The 27,999-nt window shown below is 43.4% G+C and overlaps 1 protein-coding gene across 1 annotated transcript; it reads left to right on the top strand.

Annotated features, from left to right (window-relative positions):
* The first annotated feature begins 1,285 nt into the window (after window positions 1-1,285).
* On the top strand, window positions 1,286-27,998 carry PI4K2A (phosphatidylinositol 4-kinase type 2 alpha). The gene is made up of 9 exons (XM_061162316.1): window positions 1,286-1,824; window positions 9,751-9,951; window positions 14,474-14,605; window positions 14,977-15,130; window positions 18,287-18,348; window positions 20,272-20,371; window positions 21,160-21,293; window positions 21,785-21,844; window positions 25,576-27,998. The coding sequence occupies exons 1-9, from the start codon at window positions 1,390-1,392 to the stop codon at window positions 25,735-25,737; spliced, it is 1,440 nt and encodes a 479-aa protein (XP_061018299.1). The 5' UTR covers window positions 1,286-1,389; the 3' UTR covers window positions 25,738-27,998.
* The last annotated feature ends 1 nt before the right edge of the window (window position 27,999 follows it).

The raw sequence follows: 27,999 nt of genomic DNA on the forward strand, positions 1-27,999 counted from the left end.
GTTTTTCTTGGGGATGGTCTTGCTCCCTGTCTCCTGTACAATGTCATGAACCTCCGTCCATAGTTCATCAGGAACTCGGTCTATCAGATCTAGTCCCTCAAATCTATTTCCCACTGCCATTGTATAATCATTAGGGATTTGACTTAGGGTGTTGCAAAAACAACACCCAGTTGTGGATATGACTGGTGATGGAAGCAAGGTCCCATGCTGTAAAGAGCAATATTGCATAGGAATCTGGAATGTTAGGTCCATGAATCAAGGCAAATTGGAAGTGGTCAAACAGGAGATGGCAAGAGTGAACGTCGACATTTTAGGGATCAGTGAACTAAAATGGACTGGAATGGGTGAATTTAACTCAGATGACCATTATATCTACTACTGAGGGCAAGAATCCCTTAGAAAAAATGGAGTAGCCATTATACTAAACAAAAGAGTCTGAAATGCAGTACTTGGGTGCAATCTCAAAAACGACAGAATGATCTCTATTCGTTTCCAAGGCAAATCATTCAATTTCATGGTAATCAAAGTCTATGCCTCGACCAGTAATGCTGAAGAAGCTGAAATTGAATGGTTCTATGAAGACCTACAAGACCTTCTAGAACTAACATCCAAAAAAGATGTCCTTTTCATTATATGGGACTCGAATGCAAGAGTAGGAAGTCAAGGAACACCTGGAATAACAGGCAAATTTGGCCTTGGCAGTACAGAACGAAGCAGGGCAAAGGCTAATGGAGTTTTGCCAAGAGAACGCACTTGTCATACCAAACACCCTCTTCCAGCTACACAAGAGAAGACTCTACACGTGGCCATCACCAAATGGTCAACACCGAAAACAGACTGATTATATTCTTTGCAGCCAAAGATGGAGAAGCTCTATACAGTCAGCAAAAACAAGACGGGGAGCTGACTGGGGCTCAGCTCATGAACTCCTTATTGCCAAATTCAGACTTAAAGAAAGTAGGGAAAACCACTATACCATCTAGGTATGACCTAAATTAAATCCCTAAGGACTGTTGAGGTAGGCTACTTTATTTGTTCGCTGCCAAATAAGAGCCAGCAGTGGGAAGCTAAGGGCGGGGCTGGGCCGGAAGGGAAAGGGGGCGTGTCTGACCTAGAAGCTTGCTCCTGGAGCATGCGCAATCTTCAGAGAAGGTGACGGGCATAAAATGCGGAGGACGGGATTGCGTAGGCGTTGTTTCTGATTGGATACAGTCTGCGCGCGAGGGGTCGTGCCTACTCGTCGCCAAGTAAACAGGGAAGGTAGGGGCGGGGCCAAGGAGGCACCGGGACTTGGTTGGCCGGGAGAGGGTTGAGGGTTTCGCGGATTGGTCCGGGGCAGGAACTCAGCTGTGTGGAGCGCACCGGGTCCCGGAGCCCGCGGCCTGAGGGATGGACGAGACGAGCCCACTCGTGTCCCCCGAGCGGGCGCAACCTCCGGACTATACCTTCCCGTCCGGCTCGAGCGCTCACTTTCCGCAGGTGCCGGGGGGCGCGGTCCGCGTTGCGGCGGCAGCCGGCCCGGTCCCCTCTCCGCCGGGCTCGCCAGGCCACGACCGGGAGCGGCAGCCTCTGCTGGATCGGGCCCGGGGCGCGGCGGCCCAGGGTCAAACCCAAACCGTGGCGGCGCAGGCCCAAGCCCTGGCGGCCCAGGCCGCGGCGGCGGCGCACGCCGCGCAGGCCCACCGCGAGCGGAACGAGTTTCCGGAGGACCCGGAGTTCGAGGCGGTGGTGCGGCAGGCCGAGTTGGCCATCGAGCGTGGCATCTTCCCCGAGCGCATCTATCAGGGTTCCAGCGGAAGCTACTTCGTCAAGGACCCTCAGGGGGTGAGAGCGGGCTGGGGACTGCGGCCGCCGTCTTCGGGGAGGGTGGACCTGTCCGGGGGAGTTTGAGGCTTCGCACAGTCAGAGCGAGAAGGGGTTTTGAAAGACTGCGAAAGGAAAAAACTACAGTGCGGAGCTTCGTGGGCAGGATTTTGGAATGCCCCTGAGAACTGGAGATGGAGAAGCTTTGCGGAATGAAGAAATAAATCAGAACTTATTTGGTAGGGGAGGAGTAAGCGGAAAATGAAAAGAGGAAATTGACCAGATATAGGCGAGGGGCCCTGCGGTGTGGTGGGGCAGTTGGCCTCTGGATAGAGACGTGCAGGGAGATGCTGCTTTCTAGTAGGTTCCTTAGCTTTAAACTACAGACATTAGTTCAGCTACTTACTTACTGATTTGAGCTTTGAGCCCGTCCTTTCTTTTTGGACCGAATCAGTATTGTCACTGTTCATCCAGGAGGACCGGTGACCCATCAGGGGCTCTGATGGTTCCCTTCCAGCTTTCTCTGTTGTGGGGTTGTGTTCCGACACCGACCCAGGTCTCCTATTGGCAGATGTTGCTGATTGACTGGACTCATCAGTTTCATCTGTCCTGGTTATTGCTTACTTCTGAGAAATTGTTCAAATCCTTTTTTATTGTTCCTCAGTTTAGAGTGTAAACTTTGAGAAACATGGGACTGTCAGTTACCTTTTACTTTGATTTCTCATCCAGGACTAGTGTTTATCTCACCTTCATTTTGTCCCTTGTATGTGTTTAAAGGGAGATGAGGATGAGTTGGGACATGGAGTGAGGAGGGCAGCTGAAAAGTGACATTTATTCTTTTGATTAGGGTTTCCGTGGTGGCTCAGTGGTAGAGGATCTGCCTGCCAATGCAGGGGACGCCGGTTCCATCCCTGATTTCCGGGAAGGTCCCCTGGAGGAGGAAAGGCAAGCCACTTCAGTATTCTTGCCTGAAGAGTTCCATGTCAGAGGGTCCTGATGGGCTATAGTCCATAGAGTTGCAAAAGAGTCAGACACAACTTAGCGACTAAACAGCCCACCAACAAATCAAACTAGAGGTGTCTTTGAAATATTCAGTTCAGTTCAGTCGCTCAGTCGTGTCCGACTCTTTGCGACCCCATGAATCGCAGCACGCCAGGCCTCCCTGTCCATCACCAGCTCCCGAAGTTTACTCATACTCATGCCCATCGAGTCGGTGATGCCATCCAGCCATCTCATCCTCTGTTGTCCCCTTCTCCTCCTGCCCCCAGTCCCTCCCAGCATCAGGGTCTTTTCCAATGAGTCAACTCTTCGCATGAGGGGGCCAAAGTACTGGAGTTTCAGCTTTAGCGTCAGTCCTTCCAATGAACACCCAGGACTGATCTCCCTCAGGATGGACTGGTTGGATCTCCTTGCAGTCCAAGGGACTCTCAAGAGTCTTCTCCAACACCACAGTTCAAAAGCATCAATTCTTCGGCGCTCAGGTTTCTTTATAGTCCAACTCTCACATCCATACATGACCACTGGAAAAACCCTTTCAAGTCTTCTATGTTAATGTTCTCAGGTGGACCAGAATGACTTACTGGAAAAATATACTCTTATTAAAATGTTGGGGATCAGAGTTCCCTCACATTTTCCCTACATCTCTCTTATGTGAACTCTTGAGATTGGTGGTGTGCTTTTTTGACAGGAGTGCTGAATGGCCAGGATGCGCTGTGACTTGTAGCTCTTGGTTAGGTTCATGTTGGATTCAGTTATTCTCCCAGATGTCCTAGAATTATCACCAAGAACCAGAGAGAATTTCCACCATCAACTCAGTTGACATAAACTGAGATGGGAAAAAGCTTTGAGAGTAGTTAGGTTTTTCCAGATCTCTCAGATAAGGGAGTAGTGTGTTAAATCGAAAGCTCAAACAGGAACCATCAGTTCTAGAAGAAAAGAAAGATAGGGTGTCCTTGGGTTTAAATGTTAGGGAGATGTTCATCATTTTTTATTTAGCAACCAGACTGAAATCTAAGATATGAATGGTTTTTATTTTGTTGCTAACTTGTTGGCTGAAGGGGCTAAGATTATCTTTGTTAGGTACAACAGCAGGAGGAAGATTTTTGTTTTTCTTTCATGACACTGTTACAGCTGCTCTGTAACACTGGAATTGTGTTGGGTCAGCAGAGAAGTGATCTGATGCTCTGACAGGTGGGAGTAACGTGATCTCTCTGTTCTACCTGGCAGGTAAAGTACTGCCACCTTAGTACATAGGCCATGGAGAATAGCAGACTATGGATATGTTTCCCGGTGATTTGCAGGATCTTAGTCTCCCAAATTTTCTGGCCACTGTCCTTTCTTAGAGGGGAAGTCAAAATACATATGACCAAGCAAAACTTATTAGTGTAACCAGTCTGTTCCCACTGAGGAAAATGTGGTTCAGAGCAGAGGATCACTTCCTAAATGCCGTGGTGGGTTATACTAGACCACAAACTAACTGTAGTTAGTTTTGTCATCTTTAGCCCGCTCAAAATGTGTTTATTTTATTTAGAAATACTTAGATAGCATTTACTGTGTGCCAGGTACTCTTAATGTGCTTTACAGGGCTTCCCCAATGGCTCAGTGGTAAAGAATCTGCCTGCAATGCAGGCGACTTTTGATCCCTGGGTCGGGAAGATCCCCTGGAGAAGGAAATGGCAACCCACTCCAGTATTCTTGCCTGCAGTGTCCCATGGATAGAGAAGCTTGGCAGGCTACAGTCCATGTGGTCGCAAAGAGTCAGACACTACTGAGTGACTGAGCACACATACCCGGATAAAAATAATACATTAAAAAAAATAAAGTGCTTTACAAATAAAAATTCATTTAATACTCACAACACCTTCTGAGGTAGGTACCATCATTGTCCCCACAGATGATGACACTGAGACACACAGTACAGCTAATTTGCCCAGAGTCTCAAAGCTATTAAATGGAAGGCAGGTTTCAGACCCAGGCAGACTGGCGTCAGAGTTCATGCTTCTAACTACCATGTCCTGCTACCTCAGAGTTAGTCATCTGAATCTCTGGTTTCTCTTTTCAGCTACCATATTGGTTAGGACTAAATTTGGCTGTGTGTGACAGAAATACTTAAATAATAATAACTTGAATAAAAGTACATTTGACTCTCATGAACGAAGTCTACAGACTACTTAGAGCTGGCATGGCATTTTCCTTTATCGGGGAGACAGTATAAACAGTATGCATCCATACGTCCATCTGGTCAGCCATCCCTAGCATGTGGCTTCCACTTCGAGAGCCAAGATGGATGCTCAGACTACAGACGTCTTGTCTGCTTTTCAGCCAGTTGGAAGAAGGAGAGGAGGAGAAAGAGAATACCCTCTTCCTGTAAGACATTTCCTAGAAGTTGCACTGGACTGTTCTCCTTACATGCTGTTGTCCAGAACTGAGCTTCATTAGTGACTGGGAACTATAGTCTTTATTTTGTCCAGCTAAAAATCAGGGGCCTGTGCCCGAGGAATAAGAGGGAACAGAGATTGGCAGAACCAGCAGTTTCTGCCACAGGTACTTTTGGAGCTGGACAATCTGAAAGGTTCTTGAAGATAACAGCCCTGATTTCATTTCCCAGTTGAGAATGGTTTCTTCCTCAGAATGAGCAAGTACGGACCTGAAATAGTAAGATGGAAAATGCTGGATCAGGAGTCATGGTAGAATGCTCAGGTTACCCTCCTCACCTACATCCTTGTGTTTCAGGTGTCAGACTGCTCACAAAAGTATTTTTTGAGCATTTTCTGTTTTGAGTGGCTAGTAATATTAAGCATTCATATTGCCAGATCATAGAACAGCATATGACTGACTAGTTTATTTGGACAAATAAATGAGATATCACATATGAAAGCCCCTGGCCTAGTTCCTGGTGCTTAGCAGGAGTTCAGAGTGTTTTGCTTCTTTTTTAAGTTACATGCCGACTGACCCCTGGATTAGGCTTTCTTGGATACATGGCATTGAATAAAGCAAAAGTAGTGTAATTCTAAGAGGATCCATTCCTATTTAGGATAGTAATTCATTAGACAGTTCTAAGTGGTATTTGCAAAACAGTTCTATAGATACTTCTCACATGTTCTAGGAGCTTGGCCTTATATTAGTACTTTTCAGCCTTTTAAAAATACTTTCTTCACCAAGAGTTTGTCTTGAAAATAGTACAGTATTATTTTCCATTTTTCAAATATAAATTTATATTGTAATATCACATGTGTTTCTTCCAACCACCTGTGTCTTCCAGGAAGTTTTGATGTCCTTACATTTGGTTGAGAAGGACACTAATAGCCAAATAAAGAATAAGGATCTCAGAGTAACTTTAAAAAAAAAAAATTTTTTTTAAATTTATTTGGCTGTGCTAGGTCTTTGCTGCTGTACAGGCTTTTCTCTAGTTGTGGTGAGTGGGGGCTGCTCTTCATTGCAGTGCCCAGGCTTCTCATTGTGATGGCTTCTCTTGTTGCAGAGCACGGGTTCTAGGGCTAGGGCTTCAGTAGTTGTAGCATGTGGGTTCTAGAGCACAGGCTTAGTAGTTGTAGTGCATGGGCTTAGTTGCTCTGAAGCATGTGGACTCTTCCCAGACCAAGGATCGAATCCATTGTTTCCTGCATTGGCAGGCAGATTCTTTACCACTGAGCTACTAGGGAAGCCCCCTGAGTAACTTTTTTATTATTAAAATGTTAAGATGCAGTCATGTTTATATACCATACGTAGATGTAGTTTGGAGATTTTTAAGCATCATCAGTACACCTGTTATCTGTTATAGGGAGCTGTCCCAAGCCCCAAGTTATAATCAGTGAGGCAGGTTGGATTGATAGCAGTAAACAGGAAAATAAATACAGGCTGAATCTCTTTTATTACATTATATTTGGATCCCATCTTTTTTCAGAGTCTCACATATTTGGAGTAGTCCATCCTCTCTTTTGTAAGAGTTAACATGTAAATCAGGCTTCTCTACCTAAATAGTTAAGTCAAAAAGTGTTGTTTCCATCCAGCCTCTACAGAATACAGACTTACCTTTTTCACTCTCATTTCCTTATAAGTGTATAGCAGAGATTTCAAGAGGTTGCATGATGTGTGATATTGAAACAGATTGAATATTAAAGAAGATGTGAGAATACAGTTTTCTTCTATTGAGCTAAGCATTAGAGATTTGCAAAAATGTAAAACAATACCAGTCTTCTCACTAAAAATTGTTTTTTAAAATATAGTTCTTTTTCAAAAAAATATGCCACATATGTTAACATGTAATTGGCCTGTTTTTATGATTAGGTGAATTAAATATTTTTGACATTTTAGTTTTAAGTTCTAATAACAGCAAATATAGATTTTACCCATGTAAACAAAAGCTTTGGGGGTCTTTAATAGTTTTTAAAAGTTTAAAGGAATCCTGAAACCAGAAAGTTTGAGAACCATCCACTTTGTATTTACCAAACTTAAAAAAAAACCCACAAAATTTTTATGTTATTTCTGCATATTTCACTATATAATATGAGTGATGTGCTTGAGTTGTCTTAGATTTTAGTATAGCCTAATACACTGCTCCTTGGAGCTGTTGGATAGATTCAGAAAACCCTTTGGGTTTCAGGTTTCAGTAATTGTGGGTCTGGCCCCAGCCAAGCCCCATTGCTTTCTTGTGCACTACTGTTTTTATCCTGAACTTCATGCATTACTGCTACTCGAGCTACCTGCATGTTAACCCCTTCGTTAAAAGGGATTTTAGTAAGTGGGTGTTAAGGGAGGGTGTTTTTTAAAATACTGACATCAAACTGAAGCTTTCTGCTGCTTGTAAAAAGAAATTGAAAGTTTATTAAAGAATTAGCAAGTAGGACTCTAGGGTTGGCTGAGAATATGGTGAAATGAATTAGGCAGTATTTTTTTCTTTCTCAACCAAATAATGGTGGGTGGTTTTAGAGTTTTTTTGTTTTTTTTTTAGAGTTTGTTTTTTATGAATTGGGAGAATATTCTTGAGTCTTCAGTAACAAACAGTTGATTATATGAAGTTAACATTAGCTTTGGAAATTAGGCCAGACACTGCTTTATGTGTCTCTCTAGGAAACCCACAGAGTGCCGATACACTGTATTGCGCCAACTAGGTGAACTGAAGCAACGCTTAGTCCTGAAAGGGACTTGTCCCCCTTCTGTCTGAATGTCCTTCTGTTCCTCCATCCTTCCCGCCCCCCACTATTCCCTTATTTGTGCATGCCAGACATTATTATTTAATGAAACCCTTGTTACACTGAGAGAATCATGATGACTAATGCTTTTAGAGTCGATGAAATGCTTTCTGATTCTCCTTTTGGTGGAAGGAAATTGAGAAGTTAGGTTGGTCTATAAATGATGCTTGGCTGCAATCTTGGCCTTCAAGTTCTGCTCTTTTTTTGGCTGAGGGATCATGCGGCTTGAGGGATCTTAGGAACAGCAATCAAACCTGTGCTTCCCGCAGTGGAAGTTTGGAGTCCTAACCACTGGACCATCAGGGAATTCCCAAGTTCTGCTTTCTTTAAGTGGAAGTGTTTAAGCCTCAGTCCTGGTATTTTTCAGCCCCGCTAATAGTCTTGGTTTCCCTTTCACTGGGGACCAGCTTGCTGAACTCCACATTGTACTTCAGTGAACCGACTGGTGGGTTTTGGGATGGGCCTCAAGTTGTCCTGTGGTTTCACTGCCCAGGTTCCAGAGAGTTCCGGTGGAGTCAAAAGTCATTCTCTGCTAGCTGAGCCAGTTACTACTGCTGCTATGTGATTCAGAGCCCAGGGTTCCAGGGGTGTGGAGACAGAGAGGAAGATTGCCAAAAGAGGCCTCTTCCTAGCCACTTTGGATAATGATATAATTCTGAATGAACATGTGCATTTGACTTTTTCCAGTGAATAAGTTTATCTTTAAGAATCAATTGATTTCTTTTGTGCTTCTTTTCTCTTGCCTTCTTGCAAGGCTTCTTGAAGGGACTGCCCTCAAGATTGACCAGTTATTATTTCAGACATATGCCTAGCCAGTTCCTAATATGAGTACTTACATAATGCAGGCAGATGGAGGTATGTTTTTTGCTGTGACTGGCCGTTCAGGAAATGACACCCACAGGAGAATGTCTTATGACCCAGACTAGCTTGAGTTGGCTGTGGGCTGAGGGGAGAGGGAGAGTCATATGATATTAAGATGAATTACTTGAATAGCATATTTACTTTACTTTTCTTTCTTTGAAAGTATCAGTTTGGGGACTGGAGGGAATGAGATAAATATAAAACAACCTAAGGGGGCTGACTGGCTTGGGAAGGAAAGCCTTCAGGAGGGAAGGCCTTAGTTTCTAGATTGCAGCAGCATCCCATATGTCTGAGGATCTTTGAGGATTAAGTTATTGTCTGCTAGAGAAGGTGGATCTTAATCTTTGTGGCCTCTCATGTCCTGGTCTCTTGCCTATCAGAATTACTTAAAAGAACCCATTCTAACCAGGTAGCAGACCCTTTTTCCTGCTGTGATCTTTCTCTTCCATTGCTTACTTAATTTGTCATTCCTAAACTTGTTATTTTAAGATGGGTGGGGGTAGTAAGGCTGATAGAGGAAGTCAGCCATTGATAAAAGAATTTTCTTAACCTCATTTCATAATACCGTACTGATTTCCTTTCAGTTGATACTATCCTTAATTGATGCGGAGCAACAGTGACTATTAATGTACCTTAGAAGTTTGGGTTTGATGGTGTTAAAATCTGTTGTACTGTCGATACCAGATTGGCATCTTCTCTGGCCACAGCCCCTTCTGACAGCGTTATTCTCAGCTGCGCATGTGAGCTGGTGTCTTCCCTTACAAGGGAAGTGTCTAACTGTACGTAGGGATTGTCTGCCTATACCCTCTCATTTCCTTCTAGAGTCTCGCTGACCTGGTCTGTGAGCCACTGGCATGAACTTGCCTTTAACAGCCTTTTCCTTTTGTCTCTGTAGAAGATCATCGCAGTTTTTAAACCCAAGAATGAAGAGCCGTATGGGCAACTTAATCCTAAGTGGACCAAGTGGCTGCAGAAGCTGTGCTGCCCCTGCTGCTTTGGCCGTGACTGCCTTGTCCTCAACCAGGGCTACCTCTCAGAGGCAGGGGCCAGCCTGGTGGACCAAAAACTGGAGCTCAACATCGTACCCCGCACAAAGGTCAGTGACCTGTCTTCCGGTTGCCTTTCTGCCTGGCCAGGGTTTTCCTGGGCCTAAGCCCTGGCTACATGTTAGTGGGACTGCTAGATCCAGTGAAGGGCTATTTGTGCCCTGAGTCTAGGGTTCTCAGCCTTTTTTTTTTTTTTTTTGGTGGGGAGTGGTATGTGCAGGCTTATGGTTTGATCATCTGATGGAAGCTGTCCTGAGAAGAATACACATAAATTTTTTGCATACAATTTCAGGAAGTTTCCTTCTGATGCACATGTATGGGCTCCCTGGGCCTTTGGATCCCAGGTAACCACAAGCTGGTTAGAAACCTAGCTACTTTTGTAGCTCACTCTGAGATTTCTGAGCCATTCCAGGATTTAGACACAGTCTACAATGGACTAGCTGATTGTCAGCTAAGCACTAATGCGAGATCTAGCAAGTAGGACTCTAGGGTTGGCTGAGGGTTAGTGTAAAGGTCTGGCCTGAACACCTACAGGGAACTGACAAGGAATTCTCCTCATCTATCTTTATGCTATGGATTTTGGTGCTTGTCTGAACATTACAAAATCGGGTTCCCAGATCTAGGCAAATCCACACTTAGAATGGATTTGTACATACCTTATATGTGTTACAGACTTAGCTGAAGTTCTAATGCAGGATCTGGACCATACCTCCCACCCCCTTTCAAAAACATGCTTAAATATAGAATTGATTGTAACAGTTTCAGAAAGTTTACTGATACTGGGTTAAGAACCACTCTGCCACAGGGTGTCTCATGAAACCTTCCAAGGATTCTGAGGGGAAGAAATCTTCTGGTCAGCATATGAACATCTAAGGGCACATCATCACGCATTTAATATACTACTCCCTGAGATTTAGTAACAACTTAAGGTGGAACTCTGGTCTGATGCCCTATGGCTGCAGGGCCGTCTTTGTATCTCTGTCTGGGTCTTTGAAAATTGGATAAAAATTGTCTTTGAAAATTGGATAAAAGCTATAAATTTTGTTCCCACAAAAAATATACATATTTGCAATTACTGTATATAATTTCAAGAGGATGGTTCATGGACCAGTTGAAATCTACCCTTTGACCCATAGGAACTAGATTAAAAACCCCTGTTTGAGGTTTTCTTTGCAGGTTTAGACAGCAGACTGTGGGCAAAGAGCCTAATCAGTAGACAGGAGCTTCCCTTCAAATCTGTTTTTTCCTGTTTTCCCAGGGTATGTTACAAGAAAATGTGATAGTTGTGGATGTTTAACTATGTCTGCTCCTTTGCCAAAAAACTTCAAATAAGCCAACTAGTTTGTAAGGAAGTAGAAATCAGGGAAAACTTCTTTAAATTTCCTTTGCTCATTCTCAGCACCTAGCAAAATACTATACTTCTAGTAAGTGTTCCCTTAAATACCAGCTGAATCAGTGAATAGATATCAAACCATGAAAAAAGAACAGTGACAGAGATCCCCCAACCTCAGGCCAGTGGAGTGAATGTTTGATATATTTGATTGTAGTTCCCGGCTCATAGCTTCCATCTGACATTTACGTCACTGCCTGGCCTTATGTAGCGCATTCCTTCCCTTTGCGCTTTCATTCTCTCTGTGTGCATAGAGTGAAACAGCACACTGAACATCTTATATGATGATGAATGCTCCTAAGATCTCCTGCCTAACCTGAAATCCTCCCAGCAGGCCCCTCCTAGACTCTAGAAATCCTTCTCAGTACTCCTTGCTCATCACTGTAATCTCCTTCCTTTGCTGGGTAAGTCGCAGACCACCCAGACCCCATGCCTGTCTGTTTTGCCTGTGCTTCTCAGTGCAGTGCCTAAGAATCAGGGATCGAGTTCAAATTCTGGTGCTGCAGTTCTTTATTGAGTAATCCTTGGGCAAGTGAGTTAAGACACTCCCGCGTTCTCTCCCTTTCGGTTTCCTCACTATAAAAATAGGGATATAAAGAGTTCCTCCTTGGACTTCCCTGGTGGCGCAGTGGATGGGATCCACCTGTCTGTGCAGGGGATGTGGGTATAATCCTTGGTCTGGGAAGACTTCACATGCTGCAGAGCAATGAGGCCCACGTGCCACAACTTCTGAGCCTGCATTCTAGAGCCTGTAAGTCACCACTGCTGAACCTGTATGCCACAACTGCTGAAGCCCATGCACCCTAGAGCCTGTGCTTTGCAACAAGAGAAGCCACTGTGATAAGAAGCCCAAGTACTGCAAGGAAGAGTCGTCCTTACTCACTACAACTAGAGAAAGCCCAAGCGCAGCAGCAAAGACTCAGTGCAACCAAAATAATAAGTTAAAAAAAAAAAAAAGAGTCCCTACTTGATAGGGTGGCCATTGATATTACACAAGACAATCCATGTGGAATATGTAGCCCAGCACCTGGCACAGTGTAAACACTCCATACATTTTTGCCTGTGCTATTTTTATGACTGTTCTAATCATTAATGCCACGCCCCATAATCCTGTTCATCCCCATCTCTAGTCTTCCTCTTTCGCTGTTCGAGAACCTTAATGAGGCCTGAGGATCTTTTGCATCAAAAAGTCAGCAACAAAAAATCTTGTCTTCCATGAGACTGAGATGAGGCAGAACTTTGCAAGCTTAACATACATTTGCAAGCTTAACATAATGGCTGCTGGAGAATAGTAAGAGGAGATCTCTCTCTTTCCTGCCTCCCCACCCTTGTGACAGCATTCTATCCAGTTGATCACAGTATCTGTCACTATGGAAACGGGGCTTACGTTGTGCTAGAGCTTCAAATAATAAGGCTCTAATTCTCACTTGATCACAATCTCTGCTCTCTGTTCCTACAAGGTTTCAGGTTATGAGAGTTTCATTAGTCATAGGGAAAGAGTGGTTCGTTACAAAAATTGATCAAAAATAAATCTGATGAGGGAAAGTGTGGTATATGTCTTGAGAGCAGGGTTTTCGTCATAGAAACTGGCAAGGTAGTCTTAAGAAAGCCTTTTTTCCCATTTGTTCTTGTGCCATGTTTCCAAATTTGTAAGGTAGAAAGTGCTAACTTGTACTACATCTTGGCACATCTGTTTTAGGTACCCTGTTCAAACTGGATGGATGGATGGGAGGAAGGGAATTACTTTATGCTATCTCTAAGGTTCAAGGGCAAAATAATTAGTTACTTGTAATGAATTTTACAAGGCTTAGGAAAAGAATTTTCTTATAAATTTTATTTTTGGTATTTATATACTAAAACTCAGTGCTATCTAAAAGAAGCTTATAACTCATTCATTCATTCACTTAATAAATAGGCATATGCCAGGCACTGTTTTGTACTCAGGATGCTGATGTAAATAAGATGTTCTCATCCACCCCACATTTCATTAGTTTTAAAAAACAAGTTAGATATGGATTATCATGAGACAGTGTGGTTAAGTGTGATAATGGATGTCCAAATGGATTATGGATTATAGTAGTATCACTGCAGTTTGACAATCAAGTGTAATATTGGTAGCCCATTAAAAAATTTTTTTTCAAGGTAATGCATGCATCTAGTGCAAAAATTAGAAGGCATAATAGATTTTTTTTAAAAAGCCCACTCTCATGGCTCAACAGTTAAGCATTTGCCTGCAGTGCAGGAGACCTAAGAGACTTGGGTTTGATCCCTGGGTCAGGAAGGTCCCCTGGAGAAGGAAATGGCAACTCACTCCAGTAATCTTGCCTGGGAAATCCCGTGGACAGAAGAGCCTGGTGGGCTACAGTCCATGGGGTCACAAAGAGTTGGACACGGCTGAGCACACCCACATACCTAAACAAAGAAGAGTAATCCAGCTTCTCTCCCACCGCTGTCTTCCAGCCACTTGGTTTCCTTCCTCAGAGGCAGATGTTATTACTAGTTTCCTGCTTAGTTTAATATCTGCTTATTCCAGATATAGTCTAAAAATTAAAACCATTTTTAATGTTTGCTTAATTTTTAAATGTAAATTGTTGCACACAGTATAAAATTCAACAGGAAATAAAAAGGTATGGAATAAAGTGCAATTTATTTTTATCTGGAGAGAAAATAGACCCTGGACCATCTTCTCCTATCCCAGGAGCTAGCTATTGTGTCAGCATAATTCATTCTAGATGCTATAACAACCCCTGAATTGCAGTGATTAACACGATAGGTGTTTATTTCTTGCTCACATCAAGATTCATGCCAGTTAGGCAGCTCTCCTAGATCCACGTCACTTTATATAGCCACAAGAGATCTTGGATCCTTCCATGATGTGGTTTTACCATCTCAGAGCCCTTCATTTCTTCCAGCTGCACAGATTGGGAAATGTGAACTAAGGATCATGGGAAATTTTAGGGGCCAGGCCTGAAAGTAATGTGCATACATCACTTTGTCAACATTGCATTGGCCTGAACTAGTCACATGCTCTCTCCTACCAGTTAGAAGTGCTGAGAAATGCATCCTTTCCATATGCAGAAGAGGAACAGTACTGGTGAGCATCTAGCTATTATTCTCTGCCTTACGGGTATAGTCCCTTAAACTTCATTCTAACCTTGGTATCTCTTCTATTTCCATTGTAGGTAGTGTACCTGGCCAGTGAGACCTTCAACTATAGTGCCATTGACCGAGTGAAGTCCAGAGGCAAGCGGCTTGCGTTGGAGAAAGTGCCAAAAGTTGGACAGCGGTTTAACCGCATTGGGCTACCACCAAAGGTATAGACTGCACCTAGGTGGCTCATCAAAGGTGGTGATTATAATGGCATAACCATCCAAGTGGTGAAATAAGGTGTCTGCAGACTCACCTTTGGACACTTGAATAACACCTGAGGCACCAGTCTTACTCATTTCTGTCAAGGGCCTAAGATTTGAGGAGTAATTCTCCAGAGAATAGAGACTATAACTTTCTTACTGTACTCCTCTGGACCATTCAATTGTGCCTTTTGAATTTGGATGAGCAATTACTGTCACAACCCTTTTCTAATATAAACTCTGTAGGGCCTTAGTGGGGTACCTGGCTTACTCCTGGGATCTTTGGACTTAGGCTGTAGGGAAATACTTCTTCTATTCTTCCTTTTTGGTTGCAGGTTGGTTCATTCCAGCTCTTTGTTGAAAGCTACAAAGATGCAGACTACTGGCTACGGCGTTTTGAAGCAGAACCCCTTCCTGAGAATACTAACAGGCAGCTGCTCCTGCAGTTTGAGCGGTTGGTGGTACTGGACTACATCATCCGCAACACTGGTGAGCAGCTCTGGGTGGTCCTGTGGCCTGGCTGCCGTGAGCACGGGGCAGACATGGAGGCTCGCTTGCAGAGCTTGGTATCAGAGTACCCTGTCAGGATGAGTTTTGAATAAGACAGAGGGTTATACACATAGGAGAGGGTGCTGAAAATACTTTTTCTAGATCAGCTTTGTCTAGGCACATCATGTGTAGTTATTGGAGGCAGTGAGTATTTATGTTTCATCTTTGCCTCTCTCCCAATCTCATACAGAAGACACTTTGGCTCTTCTAAAGCAGCACAAAGAGTGCTCTCATCCTTGATCCCTAGTCATTCGTGGTGGCCTGGCCTAGTACGGGGCAGTTTTGTCTTTAAATACCACATCTAAGTGGGCTCATGTCTTCCCAGGTGGCACTAGTGGTCAAGAGCCTGCCTGCCAGTGCAGGAGATGTAAGAGGCACTAGTTCGATCCCTGGGTCAGGAAGATCCCCTGGAGGAAGGCATGGCAATCCACTCTAGTACTCTTGCCTGGAGAATCCCATGGACAGAGAAACCTGTCAGGTTACAGTCCATGGGGTCTCAAAGAGTCGAACATGACTGAAGTGACTTAGCATGCATGCATTCAAGTGGACTCATACAGTATTTTCATCCTGTGACTGGCTTAGTCACTTAGCATAATATCCTCAGTGTTCTTTCATACTGTAGGATGTGTCAGAATTTCTTTCCTTTTTAAGGTTGAATAATAGTCTATTGTGTGTATATGCCTCATTTCACTCATCCATTCATCTGTAGACAGACACTTGGGTTGCTTCCACATTTTAGCTATTGTGAATAAATCTGCTGTGAACATGGGTGTACAAATATCTTTGAAACCCTGCTTTGAGTTCTTTTGAGTGTGTAGCCAGAAGTAGAATTGCTATATCATAATGGTAGTTCTGTGTTTAGATTTTTTTGAGGAACCACTCTACTGTTTTCCATAGTATGGAAAACATTTTACAGCTGCATCGTTTTACATTCCCAAGAGCAGTGCATGAGAGTTCCTGTTTTTCCACATTTTCACCATCATTTGTTATTTTCTGAGTCTATATATAAATATATATATATAGTAGCCATCCTAATACTAATAGGTATGAAGTAGTATCTCATTGTAGTTTTGATTTGCATTTTCCTAATGACTAGTGATGTTGAACATCTTTTCATGTGCTTTTTCCATACGTGCTAAGTCACTTCAGTTGTGTCCAACTCTCTCAGACTGTGTGGACCGTAGCCTGCTGATGGTCATCCCATCCTTGTCAAACTTTGTTTGGTTATATATGCAAAGGTTTATTTCTGAATTCTGTAATCTAGTCCATTGGTCTGTCTCTGTGTCAGTACTACACTGTTTGATTACTATAGTTTTGTAGTAAGTTTTGTCATCAGTTTGTAAGTTTTGGAGGAAATGTGATTTCCTCCAGCTTTACTCTTTTTCTGGATTGTTTTGACTCTGGCGGTCCCTTGAGATTTCATATGAATTTTAGGATAGGTTTTTCTGTTTCTGTAAAAAACATCATTGGGATTTTTATACAATTGCATTTAATCTCTAGATTAGTTCACTTCCAGTAGTATTGCTGTCTTAACAATATTAAATCTTCCAATCTGTGAACATGGGGTGTCTTTCCATTTATTTATGTCTCTTTAATTTCTTTTAGCAATGTTGTATAGTGTTCATTATACAAGTCTTTTACTTCCTTAGTAAACTAATTCCTAAGTGTTTTATTCTTTTTGATGATATTATAAATGGGTTTGTTTCTTAATTTCCATTTTGAATTGTTCATTGTTATTGATTAGAAGTGCAACTGATTTCTGTGGTTGACTTGGTATCCTGATCCTGACTTTCGCTGAGTTTATTTATTAGATCTAACAGTTTTTTGTAGAATCTTTAGGGTTTTCTGCATAAGAACATATCATCTATGGAGATAATTTTACCTTTTCATTTCCAGTGCAGATGCCTTTTATTTCTTTTCTTGCATTATTGCTCTGTTCTTTCAATACTATGTTGAATAGAAGTGGTAATATTGGCCATTTTTCCTTTGCTCTAGATCTTAGAGCAAGAACTTTTAATCTTTCACTGTTGAATATGATGTTTGTTCTGGGTTTTTCACATATGAGTTTTATTATTTTGAGGTACTAGTCTGGTGGTGACAAATTTTCTGTTTTGTTTGTCTGAAAATGTCTTTATTTCAGCTTCATTTTGAAGGATATTTTTACTATACATAGAATTTGAGATTGGCAATTATTTTCTTTCAGCAGTATTTTTAAAATACATTTAATTAATCTTTGTGCTCCCATGGCTTCTGTGGAGAAGGAAGTTGTCCATGTGGTAACTATATTTTTCATTTCCTGAATTTCTATTTGATTCTTTTTTATAAATTACTGTTTTCTGCTGATACTCTTATTTCTTAAACGTATTAAGGATTTTATCTTGAACACTTCAGAGCCTGTATCTTTATTTGGTGCCCCTATATATTTATTTGAATTTTCTGTTGTTTTCTTCGTTTTTGTGTCTTCTTGTCTCTTTGTATACCTTGTTATTTTTAAGTGTCAGATGCTGTATATCAAAAACTGTAGAATTATTTGGAGGTCAAGGGTGTTGGTATCAATCCTGTCTGGAAGAAGATGTTTGCCTCTGGCAAGCTGCTGGGGTCATCAGAAATGTAGCATCGCATTAATTTTAGGTATTAAGAAGAAATTCTGCTTACTTCCAAGGTGTAGCCCTTTAGGTTTCAATGCAGAGCATGGATGATCTATCAGGGTTTCCTCCTCCTCCTTCCTCACCAGGCCGCAGTTTTGTCTCCCTAGCTCCCTGGGGCTGTTAGCACACTGTTCTACCTCTCAGCCTTGTAACCACTTCTTTCCAAATCAGCAGCAGGTGCTGTAAGAAAAAAGAAGCCACAAAGGGTGGACTCCCCTTTCTGGAGTCTTTTTCTCCCAGATCATGGGAGAAAATTCTTAAGACTCTAATTCTTAACAGTCTTATAAAATCTCCAGTGCCTTCAAGAAATTTTAAAACATTTTGTCCATTTTTTATAGTTGTTCTTAACAGTATGATTGGTTTCCACCAAGTGTCAGAATGTCTGCTTCACCACTACTGAATGTGAAAATCACCCCAGTTTTGTCTAACTTCATATTTCTGTTCACAGATCGAGGGAATGACAACTGGCTGATCAAATATGATTGTCCAATGGATAGTTCTAACTCTCGGGTAAGCGGTTAATCTGTATCTTTTTTGAAGGAGAGGATGAGGTGGGGTATATGCATAATATGGAAGCACATAATAGTGTGATATTTAGGTCACATAAGTTCAGAGGAATCAGGATAGCACACGTCTTTAAAATTGAGGTTAATATTTGGTAGTCATCGTTCAGTTGCTAAGTCATGTCTGGACTGTAACCAACCAGGCTTCCCTGCCCTTCACTATCTCCTGGAGTTTGCTCAAACTCATGTCCATTGGGTCCATGAAGCCATCCAACCATCTCACCCTCTGTCACCTCAATATGTTTTTTAAGGAATATCCTGCTGATTGATGTTAATAGAGATAGAACAAAGAAAAGCTCAATAAATGTGGAGCCTGTTGCATTCTTCGTGCCTCCTTTTAAGATTCGCATTGTGTGGGGGCATAGTAAAGGTCTGAGAACGAATGCATTAGTGCAGCTGTGTGAGTTCATTTGGCCTGGTGATTTCTAAACCTTTGGCCATGGAATACTTTTCTCACAAGGCTGCAATTCCACAGAATATCAGTTTAGAAAAAGCTGCTTCCTACAGCTTTCTTTACTGTCTCATTGCTTTTCTATTCCACCATACTTGCCCTGTGCATTTTAAAAAATTAGCAGGAAGGCCACCTGGAGAAGGAGAGTAAGATTGACTTTTATTCTTTTTAGTGTTTTTTTTCCCCTTCCAGCTTTATTGAGATATAATTGATATATAATACTGTGCAAGTTTAAGATGTACATTGTGATGATTTGATGCACATATATACTGCAAAATGCTTCCCACAGTAAGGTCAGTGGTTCTCAAATTCTGTACATCAGAATCATTTGACGATCTTATTAAAAACAGTATAGATTCTACAAGCCTTTCCTCCATTAGATCTCGGGTAGCACTGAGTATCTCACACTTTCAGTAAGGTATCCCAGAGGATTCTGGTACTGGTATTCTGGGCCCATCTGCCCCATTCTCTCGTGGCACTAGTTAACCTGAGCACGGAGCCAATTACACAGTCATGGGAGGGTCTGACACGCACTGTCCCAGGCAGCCTCTTCCACTCTCTCTGCACTCAGCTCTTGTCCTTTTCCTCTTAATGCCTCAGTGAAGCAGAGGAACAGATTCCGTTGTACAGGTGCAACCAGCTGTTATCATCCATGGTTCTTGTATCTTGCTGGAAAATGTCACCACCAGTGATGTGGTCACTGAGTCAAGGTCCACATGAAAGGACTTTGACTGGCTTATAACTGGTTTTTTTTCCTTTTTTAATGAGCTTCCTAGGTAGCTCAGCTGGTAAAGAATCCACCTGCAATGCAGGAGACGCTGCTTCAATTCCTGGGTTGGGAAGTTCCCCTGGAGAAGGGATGGGCTACCCACGCCAGTATTTTTGGTTTTCCCTGGTGGCTCAGACAGTAAAGAATCTACCTGCAGTGTGGAAGACCTGGGTTCAATCCCTGGGTTGGGAAGATTCCCTGGAGGAGGGCATGGCAACCCACTCCAGTATTCTTACCTAGAGGATCCCATGGACAGAGGAACTTGGCGGACTACAGTCCATAGGGTCGCAAAGAGTCAGACACAACTTTTTGTCCTTTTTTTTTGGACTCTTAGGGTTCTCACTGCCTTTCCCTGGGAGGAATGGCTTATAGTTCTCTTTTGTTATTGTCATTTCCTGTGTTACCAAGGACTGTGACAACTTTTGAGGAAGTGTACCTTTTCTGTGAAGAGAAAGGGACTCTGAGAACCTTGAATTAGCCAAATCAAAGTGCCATAAGTATATTAAGTCCAGGTAACAATTTGGAAGCCAGTTCAGAGATTGAGTAAGGACTGGTGCCTAAGCAGGTTGAGATGGGAGCCTTTGCTGCTAATTTAAAGCGCTGGAGGAAGGTGGGACTCCCTAAATATTTAATCTTCCCTTGCTCTTCAGGACACAGACTGGGTGGTGGTGAAGGAGCCTGTTATCAAGGTGGCCGCCATAGATAATGGGCTGGCTTTCCCTTTGAAGCATCCTGACTCCTGGAGGGCATGTAAGTCTCAGGACCACTGTGGTCTGGCTCTTTTCTTTCTCTTTCTCAGTGTTCCTATCTGTGCAATGAAGAGAATAATACCTCTATCACAGGATTGTTCTAAGGACTAATGCAATAATGCAGCTCAGTGCTTGAGCACAATGGCTGGCACACGGCAACTACTCCACAGTGGAAGCTGTTAGTATCCTTTTTTTTTTTTTTTTTTGTTAGTATCCTTTTTCCCATACATTATTCCCATCAGAAGCACAGAGCTGAGTTTTCACATCTCTACGTTGCATTTTTCTTAGTCTTTCTGAAGACTGTCTTACCGTAATTTATTCTATTTGTGTTTCTAAATATAAGCTGCTGTTCCTGTTCTGTCTTCCTTGTCGACATCCTGGAAACCAACCCTTGGCCCCATTATAACTGAGAAACCTTTAAAAAGAGAGAGATACAAGTAGGGGTTCCACTAGTCGCTTTGCGGTACCTGTCTGTCTTTTGAGAAGGAGCGTCTCAATGTTTCAGTGGCAAACATTGATAATTGCTTCTAGATAGGCTTGCATCTTGGAAAGTCATATAATGTCTGGGAAAGAGCACAGGCTCAGGGATTAGACAGACCTGGGTTTGAATCCTGGTTTCTCCACTTAACTGTTTAACCTTTAGGGTTAGCAACCCCTGTAACTTTAATTTTCTGTTGTATTTCAAATAAGAGGGATATCTAACTTTACCCTTGCTCTTATAGGTGGAGGACATAGATGGACAGAGACTTTTTCAACACCAGCTTTGCTTTTGACTTTTCTTCTTTTCAGATCCTTTTTACTGGGCCTGGTTGCCCCAGGCAAAAGTCCAGTTCTCTCAGGAGATTAAAGATCTGATTCTTCCAAAAATATCAGACCCTAACTTCGTCAAGGACTTGGAGGAGGATCTGTATGAACTCTTCAAGGTTAGCCCTGGGAACCTTAGCCTTAAAACCATATAGAAGAAAAAATTCCAGCGGTTTTCCTAATTGGTCCTGATACAAGCCAAGATAGAATGGAAACACCCTTTGGCTTGTGTTAGCCAGTGGAGAGCAAGGTTTCCTCCCGTGGACAGCAGGACCTAGTTTGGGTTGGTTTGAAAACAGTTGGCAGCTGGGCTGAATCACACCGGTTTGTGTCCTGTGTGTCACATGGCTGCAGTGTGTCTACAGAACTCTCCTTCTCAAATGGAGCCCCAGAGCCTGGAGTTCTTCAGAGTTAGTCATAAAACTGAGGACAAGATGGTTACTTGTTCTCTATTTTCCTGTCTGTGAAACAGGGAGTCATTGGGGTTGGGGTGAACATCACTAAGCCTCCTGAGGGTTTTCTTTATTAGAAAGTTTCTAGTTGGGGGAGGGAAATGGGTTCTTCTGAGGCATTCATGCAGTTTGTATCTCCTTCTGCCCTTCTTTTGCAGAAAGATCCTGGTTTCGATAGGGGCCAATTCCATAAGCAGATTGCTGTCATGCGGGGGCAGGTAAGCCTGGGACATCCTCCCGGTGTGATCCCCGGGGTCTCTCTGAAAGGGTCACATGCTCATGTTGAGTGAGTGTGTAAATGTCGTACCTCATACCCATTTTAGTCTGTGCCATCCATGCTTGTGACTCTGTCTTAACACCTGAGAGGAAGGGTAGCCGTCCCAGATCTCCCACCTCTTCCATGGTATCAAGCACTTGGTGAAGCACCTACTATGTGCTTGGTTCTGTGCCACTTGCTTGATAGTTCATTGGTGGATTTAGCTGGTGGTCTGGGTTCTCAAGTTGCTCAAGGCAGCTGTAAGCCCTGGTGGTTAAGAGCTAGGCTCTGGAGTCAGACTGCTGCTTCACCACTCCCCAGCACCATGGCCTTGGGCAGGAGCTTCTGCTTCCTTTTTATAAAGTAGGACAGTTGCCATTCTTTGCAGAGCTGGTCAGAGAACGACATAAGATTATATGTACCAAGTGTTTAGTAAAAACCATGCCTGGCACATGGTAAGCACTCAGATGCTGATCATGGTTATAATTTTTGTTGTTATAGTTACAAGCCACATTATTTCTTCTTTCTCCCCTTCATCTTCAAAGAGAACCAAGGAAACCACCAAGGCATTGTTGATCTTCCATAGCAGAGCAAAGAATAGCATGAAAATTTCCTAAAAGCTCATGGACACTGACATTCTGCTTATCACTTTGAAGTCTTAAAGACAGCTGGAATAGCCTAGCAGTTAGGGCACAAACTGATCAGGGTATGTGATTTGAAGCCTGACTCTGCCATTTATTAGCTATGAGGTCTCAGTCGAGTTACTTAATCTCTCCTCCTTTTAGTTTCTCCATCTGTAACATGGGATTAATAACAGCACCTATCTCATAAGGTTATTATGAGGTCAGTGATTGGAAACAGTTGGAGTAGTGCTGGTATATTGAAGTACTCAATAGGAGTTAGCTATTTTATTAGGGTTTTGTATACAGCTTCTCACATCTTTGAAGGACAGGAAGCTTTTCTCAGTCATAACTATCCAGTTAATCTCTTTCTTCCGTTTAGCAAAAGGCTTCTGATGAGAGCAACTCTTGAGCTTACCGAACCCATTTTCTCTAGAAATGGGACAGACAGAGGATTTAATAGCTGTAGTTATTAGAGCTGCCTGAATACCATAATGTAGTCTTCCTACATTTCCTGAATAATATAAAGGCCCGGTTAGACTGGCAGAATTGTTAGAAATCTTAAAAACCACATGACATACTCTGGTATTGTGAAACTCAGCATAAAGGAACAAGCTTCTTCTCTAGTTTGTATACATTGTACCTCTGTCCCTATTGTACTGTCTTCTCTAATCCCTTCCCAATCTCTTACGAACATCATAGCAACTGTCCTCTTGTTATATTGAACATCATAGCAACTTTCCTCTTCTTATATTTAGTTAAGGCCATTGTCTAGAGTGGCAAAAGGCAGAGGGGCGGGGGTTGAGAGAGAGCCATTTTAGCTTTCTTTCCATCATGTGCTCTTAATGTCCTTTGAGAGCATGTGGCCTTTTACAATCTAGAGTGCCTACCTCTGAAACTGTCAGGATGAGTCATGGATGAGTATCTAGCTCCTCCTCCTAGCACATGGGTAAAAGGAATGCACCACCTTCTATCTACCTGAGCCGCAATCATGGAGTAGTCTGTACAGTGGCCTGGAGCCAAAGGGGAAGAATGGGGAACCCAGGAGAGGTGGACTCGGGTGATAGGGTTGTTACTCACCATGAAGGCTTCTAACCAGACGTTAGGTAAAGAATGCAGGGTCTGAGGGAAAGCTACTTTAGATAACATCTTCAAAGACAGTATTCTCTTTTGGCATTATGTACCTGCTATAAATTTTTCTTCAACTTTTAAATTAGGAACATTTCAAACCTCAGTAAAATTGAAAGAGGGGAGTCATCTAGACTCACCAGTCATTACATTTAATTAGCCACGTTTGCTTTATCTCATATCTCTAAATATTATCTATCTGAGTATTATCTATACATCTGTATAATTTTATCTCTTTTATAATTTGTCTCTCTCCCTAGATAGATAGATTTTTGTATGTTTGCATTTGGCCAAATCTTTTGGAAGTAAGTTGTGGACAGTTTGACATTTTACCCCAAAGACTTAAATGTGCTTGAAAGGTGGCTTCTAACCCAAAGAAGAGCCAGCCAGAGAGGTAGTAAAATCCTGTGTCATAAGCTGGATGGTCTCCGGCATGGTGCACTTTAATTCCGTTTGAACCTCTTAGTTCTCTGCCCCGGTCTTGTACTCAAGGCTCTTTGAAGCCGTGTAGGGTGCTGATAAATACCAAAACAGCGAAGTTAAAAAGGAACTCATTACTGGTAGGATCCACTTCTGCCCTCTGTTCCAGGTGAACCTCTGCCTCCTGAGGGTAGCATTTGTAGGTCAAGGATCGTTATGGCTCAAGGCCTGTGTGTCTGTGTGACAGGGGGCAGCCGCCCAGCCACCTCTCTCTTGTGTCTCTGGCCTGGCTGTGAAAATCTTCAGCATCCAGTGGTTTAAAGGCTGTGGTAGGACCACTTCAGCTTTTGTTCTTTCCTACCCAAGAAGATACATGGTGGTGACTGATTGTGACAGGGAAAAGAAGTGTGTTCCTCTGTTCACATGTCTGAAATATCTGTAAAATACGGACAAAAATTTGTGAGGAGCCAAACATACTGTGGTATCATGGAACAGAAAAAGAACAGTACTGGAAAAGCTAGTGAAATCCGAATCAAATCTGGAGTGTGGTTAATATTAATGTTCCAATGTTGATTTCCTAGTGTTAGTAAAGGTACCATGGTTATAGAAGACGATCAAATTAGGAGAACTTGGGTAAATGTTACATATCTTTGTAACTTTTCTGTAGGTGTAAAATTATTCTAAAGTAAAAATTTATTTAAAAAAAAAAGATGACAGCATGAGAGGTAAAGATCAACTGAAATGGCTTTTATTTTTTAAACACATAGTCTTTGTAGGAAAATCAGAAAATAAGGATAAACTAAAATCACTCTATCTCTAGGTCACCTTTCTTGACCCAAAAATAATCACTGCCAACCTTTAAGACTTTTTTTCCTCTGTAGATAAGAAAATAGGATTTTAGAAAATAAAGGTGGGGGTCACACTAATACTGGTTCCTTATCTCCTTTCTTTTCTGTCCAAGACATTGTGATCAGTTTTCCATGCCAGCAGAATATGTTTTTTAATTGCTTGTTTCTAATCCCTTAAATTATTAACTGATCCCATACTCTCGGGCATTTATATAATTTTCCGTTATAAACAATACTGCACTGTATTGATTGAAACTTAAGTGTTTTGTGCATGTCAATGATTGTTCCCTTAATCCTTAAAAATGAAGTTGCTGAGTCAGAGGGCTTGTCCACTTTTAAGCCTTTATGGTCCACTTGCCTTTCTGAAAAATTGTCCCACGATCTGAACACTCCCCAACTCTGAGTCGTTATCTTTTTCTGTATCTTTACTATCTAGACAGGCGAAAAAGAGGAGGTGTTTTCATTTATATTTTTTAAAAAGGTAGAGAGGTTTCCATTTTCTGTGTATTGTCCTCTTATATTCTTATTTTAGTAAATAGCCTATTGGTACAGTTTTCCACTAGTGTATGGTTTATTTTTGTATTGATTTATAGGAGCACTCTGCCTGCAGGTCTCCCTTCAGAGGCAGACCAGGATGCCTAGGCACTGCTCTCACTGATCTCATTTCCCCCCTGCAGATCCTAAATCTGACCCAGGCCCTGAAAGACAACAAGTGTCCCCTGCACCTCGTCCAGATGCCACCTGTGATTGTTGAGACGGCCCGTTCCCACCAGCGATCTTCTAGCGAGTCCTATACACAGAGCTTTCAGAGTCGGAAGCCGTTCTTTTCCTGGTGGTAGCCCCAGAGGCAGACAAAGGCATATTGTCTGAGACTTGGGCTGGGAGGAAGCCTGGGGAGCGGGTTGCAAGAAAGCCAGAGAAGCCGGTGGAGATCAGTGCCCTTAAGAGCCCTCCCTCTCTGCTCACCACCTCCTCGAGCTTTCCCAGGCCCGGGGAGAAGCATGCGCAGAGGGACAGTGCGTGCTGTGCGCCCTCCTGAGTGCTGGGGAGGGCTGGCGCTCCACGCAAGCCGTCCGGATGCCGGGAAAGGAGCATCTCCTGGAGGCAGGCTGGGAAAGTCCCTTCCCTCCTGGACACCCTGCTCTGTTGCTATTCCTTGTTATATTCTGCATCAGAAAAAATACAAATACAAATTTCAGTACTAGTAGCAAAACCCAGGTAGAATCCCAGACCCTCTCATAGCAAAACCTGATCCAGACCTAAATGTGCATGGACCCAAACATCCAGGTGTCTCACAGTTCCTTACTGTGCAAACCAAGGCAGCTGGGTGACTTGCAGTGCCGGGACAGACAGAAGCCACACTTCCCTTTTGTGTCTTGCCAAGTCTTCTTTCCGTCTTCCTCCCACCAGTGCGATAGGTTGACTCCAGACACGATTTTCACAGTGGGAGGACATCTGCTCTGGGACTCGCAGCAGTTTTACAGTGATTGTCTAGATCACCTCTGCTCCCTTCCCCTCTGGGGACCCAGCCCCTCTAGGCCAGGACTGTAGGTTGTTTATCACTCAGGCAAAGGCAGGAGAGAGGAAGTTACCTCCCCAGCATGGGAACATGATCCATACCACTAAGTATATGCTGGGAGCTGTGATGGTCTGTGGGTGGGCTTACCCCCTCCTTGCTCCCTAGGTCCTTGGCCCTAGCAGAGATGACAGACTTTCCCAGTCTTCTGATTTGTTCCTGTTGTTTTTGATGTTTTTTCTCAACTCTTTTCACTTGATAGGTTCAGTTCTGGGTTCTGGAGTGTCTCTTGGTGAGGGTTCTAGGGTGGGTCTAGCTCATGAGAGGACAGGATATTAAGTCCTTGGGTTTCTTTTTGTGATACCACTGCTGCTGGGTGGAGGCAATGAGACTTGTATTCTGCCTCCTAATTAGCAGCTTCCTTTTCCTCCCTGATTCTTGTTCCAGGCCAATTTTTCTATGGCTTCTCGAGAAAGGTGGGGCCCCAAGGAGAGAGGCATTCCCACTGTCCCCATTGCCTGCCCGGCTCAGTGTGCGTCTTCTTGCTTCCACGTCTCTTTCCCCTCAGCTCTCCCCCTTACCAGCTGTCCGAGCCCTTTCTGCACCAAAGCAAAGAATGGCCTCAGTGGGGAGCACAGAGGGTGCCACCCACGGCTATGGGGCAGCCCTGGACGGTTTCTGGCACCCTGCGATTGGTCAGTCAGCCTTGGAAAGAAACTATCTTGAAGGTTTGAAAACCAACCAAAGAAAAGGAGTGGGGACTGTTGCCGTGTTCCCTCTGCTTCCCTAGCTCCCGCTATTGCAGAGAGCAGAGCGGAGGTGTGCAGCCCTCTCGTCAGCTGGGCCAGGCTGGTCCCCTTCCAGTACAGCCTCCAGGAGCCAGCTTATCCTGGGCTTCCACCCCGCCAACAGAAGAGTCTCTGGAGCTGGGTGTGCACGCCCTGTGGACAGAGGCACTGCTCCCCGCCGGCCCCACCGCTGACAATCCCATGGAGCTGACCTGGACTCTGGCCTTGGGGACCATGTTTGTGAGAACTTGGGAGCAGCAGGGCTCCCAGAGGCCGGAGGGGACCAGGGTATGTTTAGCTCTCCACAGACATCTGTTTATAGACGTGTTGTTGAATTGCCCCACCTGGGGTGGAGAGGGCTTGAGCGGTCTAAAGGGCTGGTTGCTTCACCCACCGAGGAGATCAGCACATTGCCCTCAGCCAGACCAGCTCTGGGATGCAAAGGAAATTGGGTCCAATGTAAGAGGGAGCTGGTCCCAGTCCTGGCAGGTGAAAGTGCGGGGCATCCTTTCCTGGCCCACATCCATTCTCCTTGAAGCCTGTACTCAGGTTGCCTTGAATGTGGACCTTGGGAGAGCCTGGGCCCTGAGTGCCAGGGCAGGCTTTTGGGTGGCCCTCACGGAGCTGCCCGGCCCAGCCCTCTGCCAGCCATCGTCCCATCTCCCAGTGTCAGGGAGTGGAGGCTGGGCTGTGAGAGTGCTGCTGCCTCTGTATTGTTCTTCTAATGCACTGTAGAAATTGTATATGTAATGTATTTAAATCAATGCAAATGTATGAATAACAAGTCCAATTCCGAC

The sequence above is a fragment of the Dama dama genome, chromosome 15 (genome assembly GCF_033118175.1).
Source record: "Dama dama isolate Ldn47 chromosome 15, ASM3311817v1, whole genome shotgun sequence".
Lineage (NCBI taxonomy): Eukaryota > Metazoa > Chordata > Mammalia > Artiodactyla > Cervidae > Dama > Dama dama.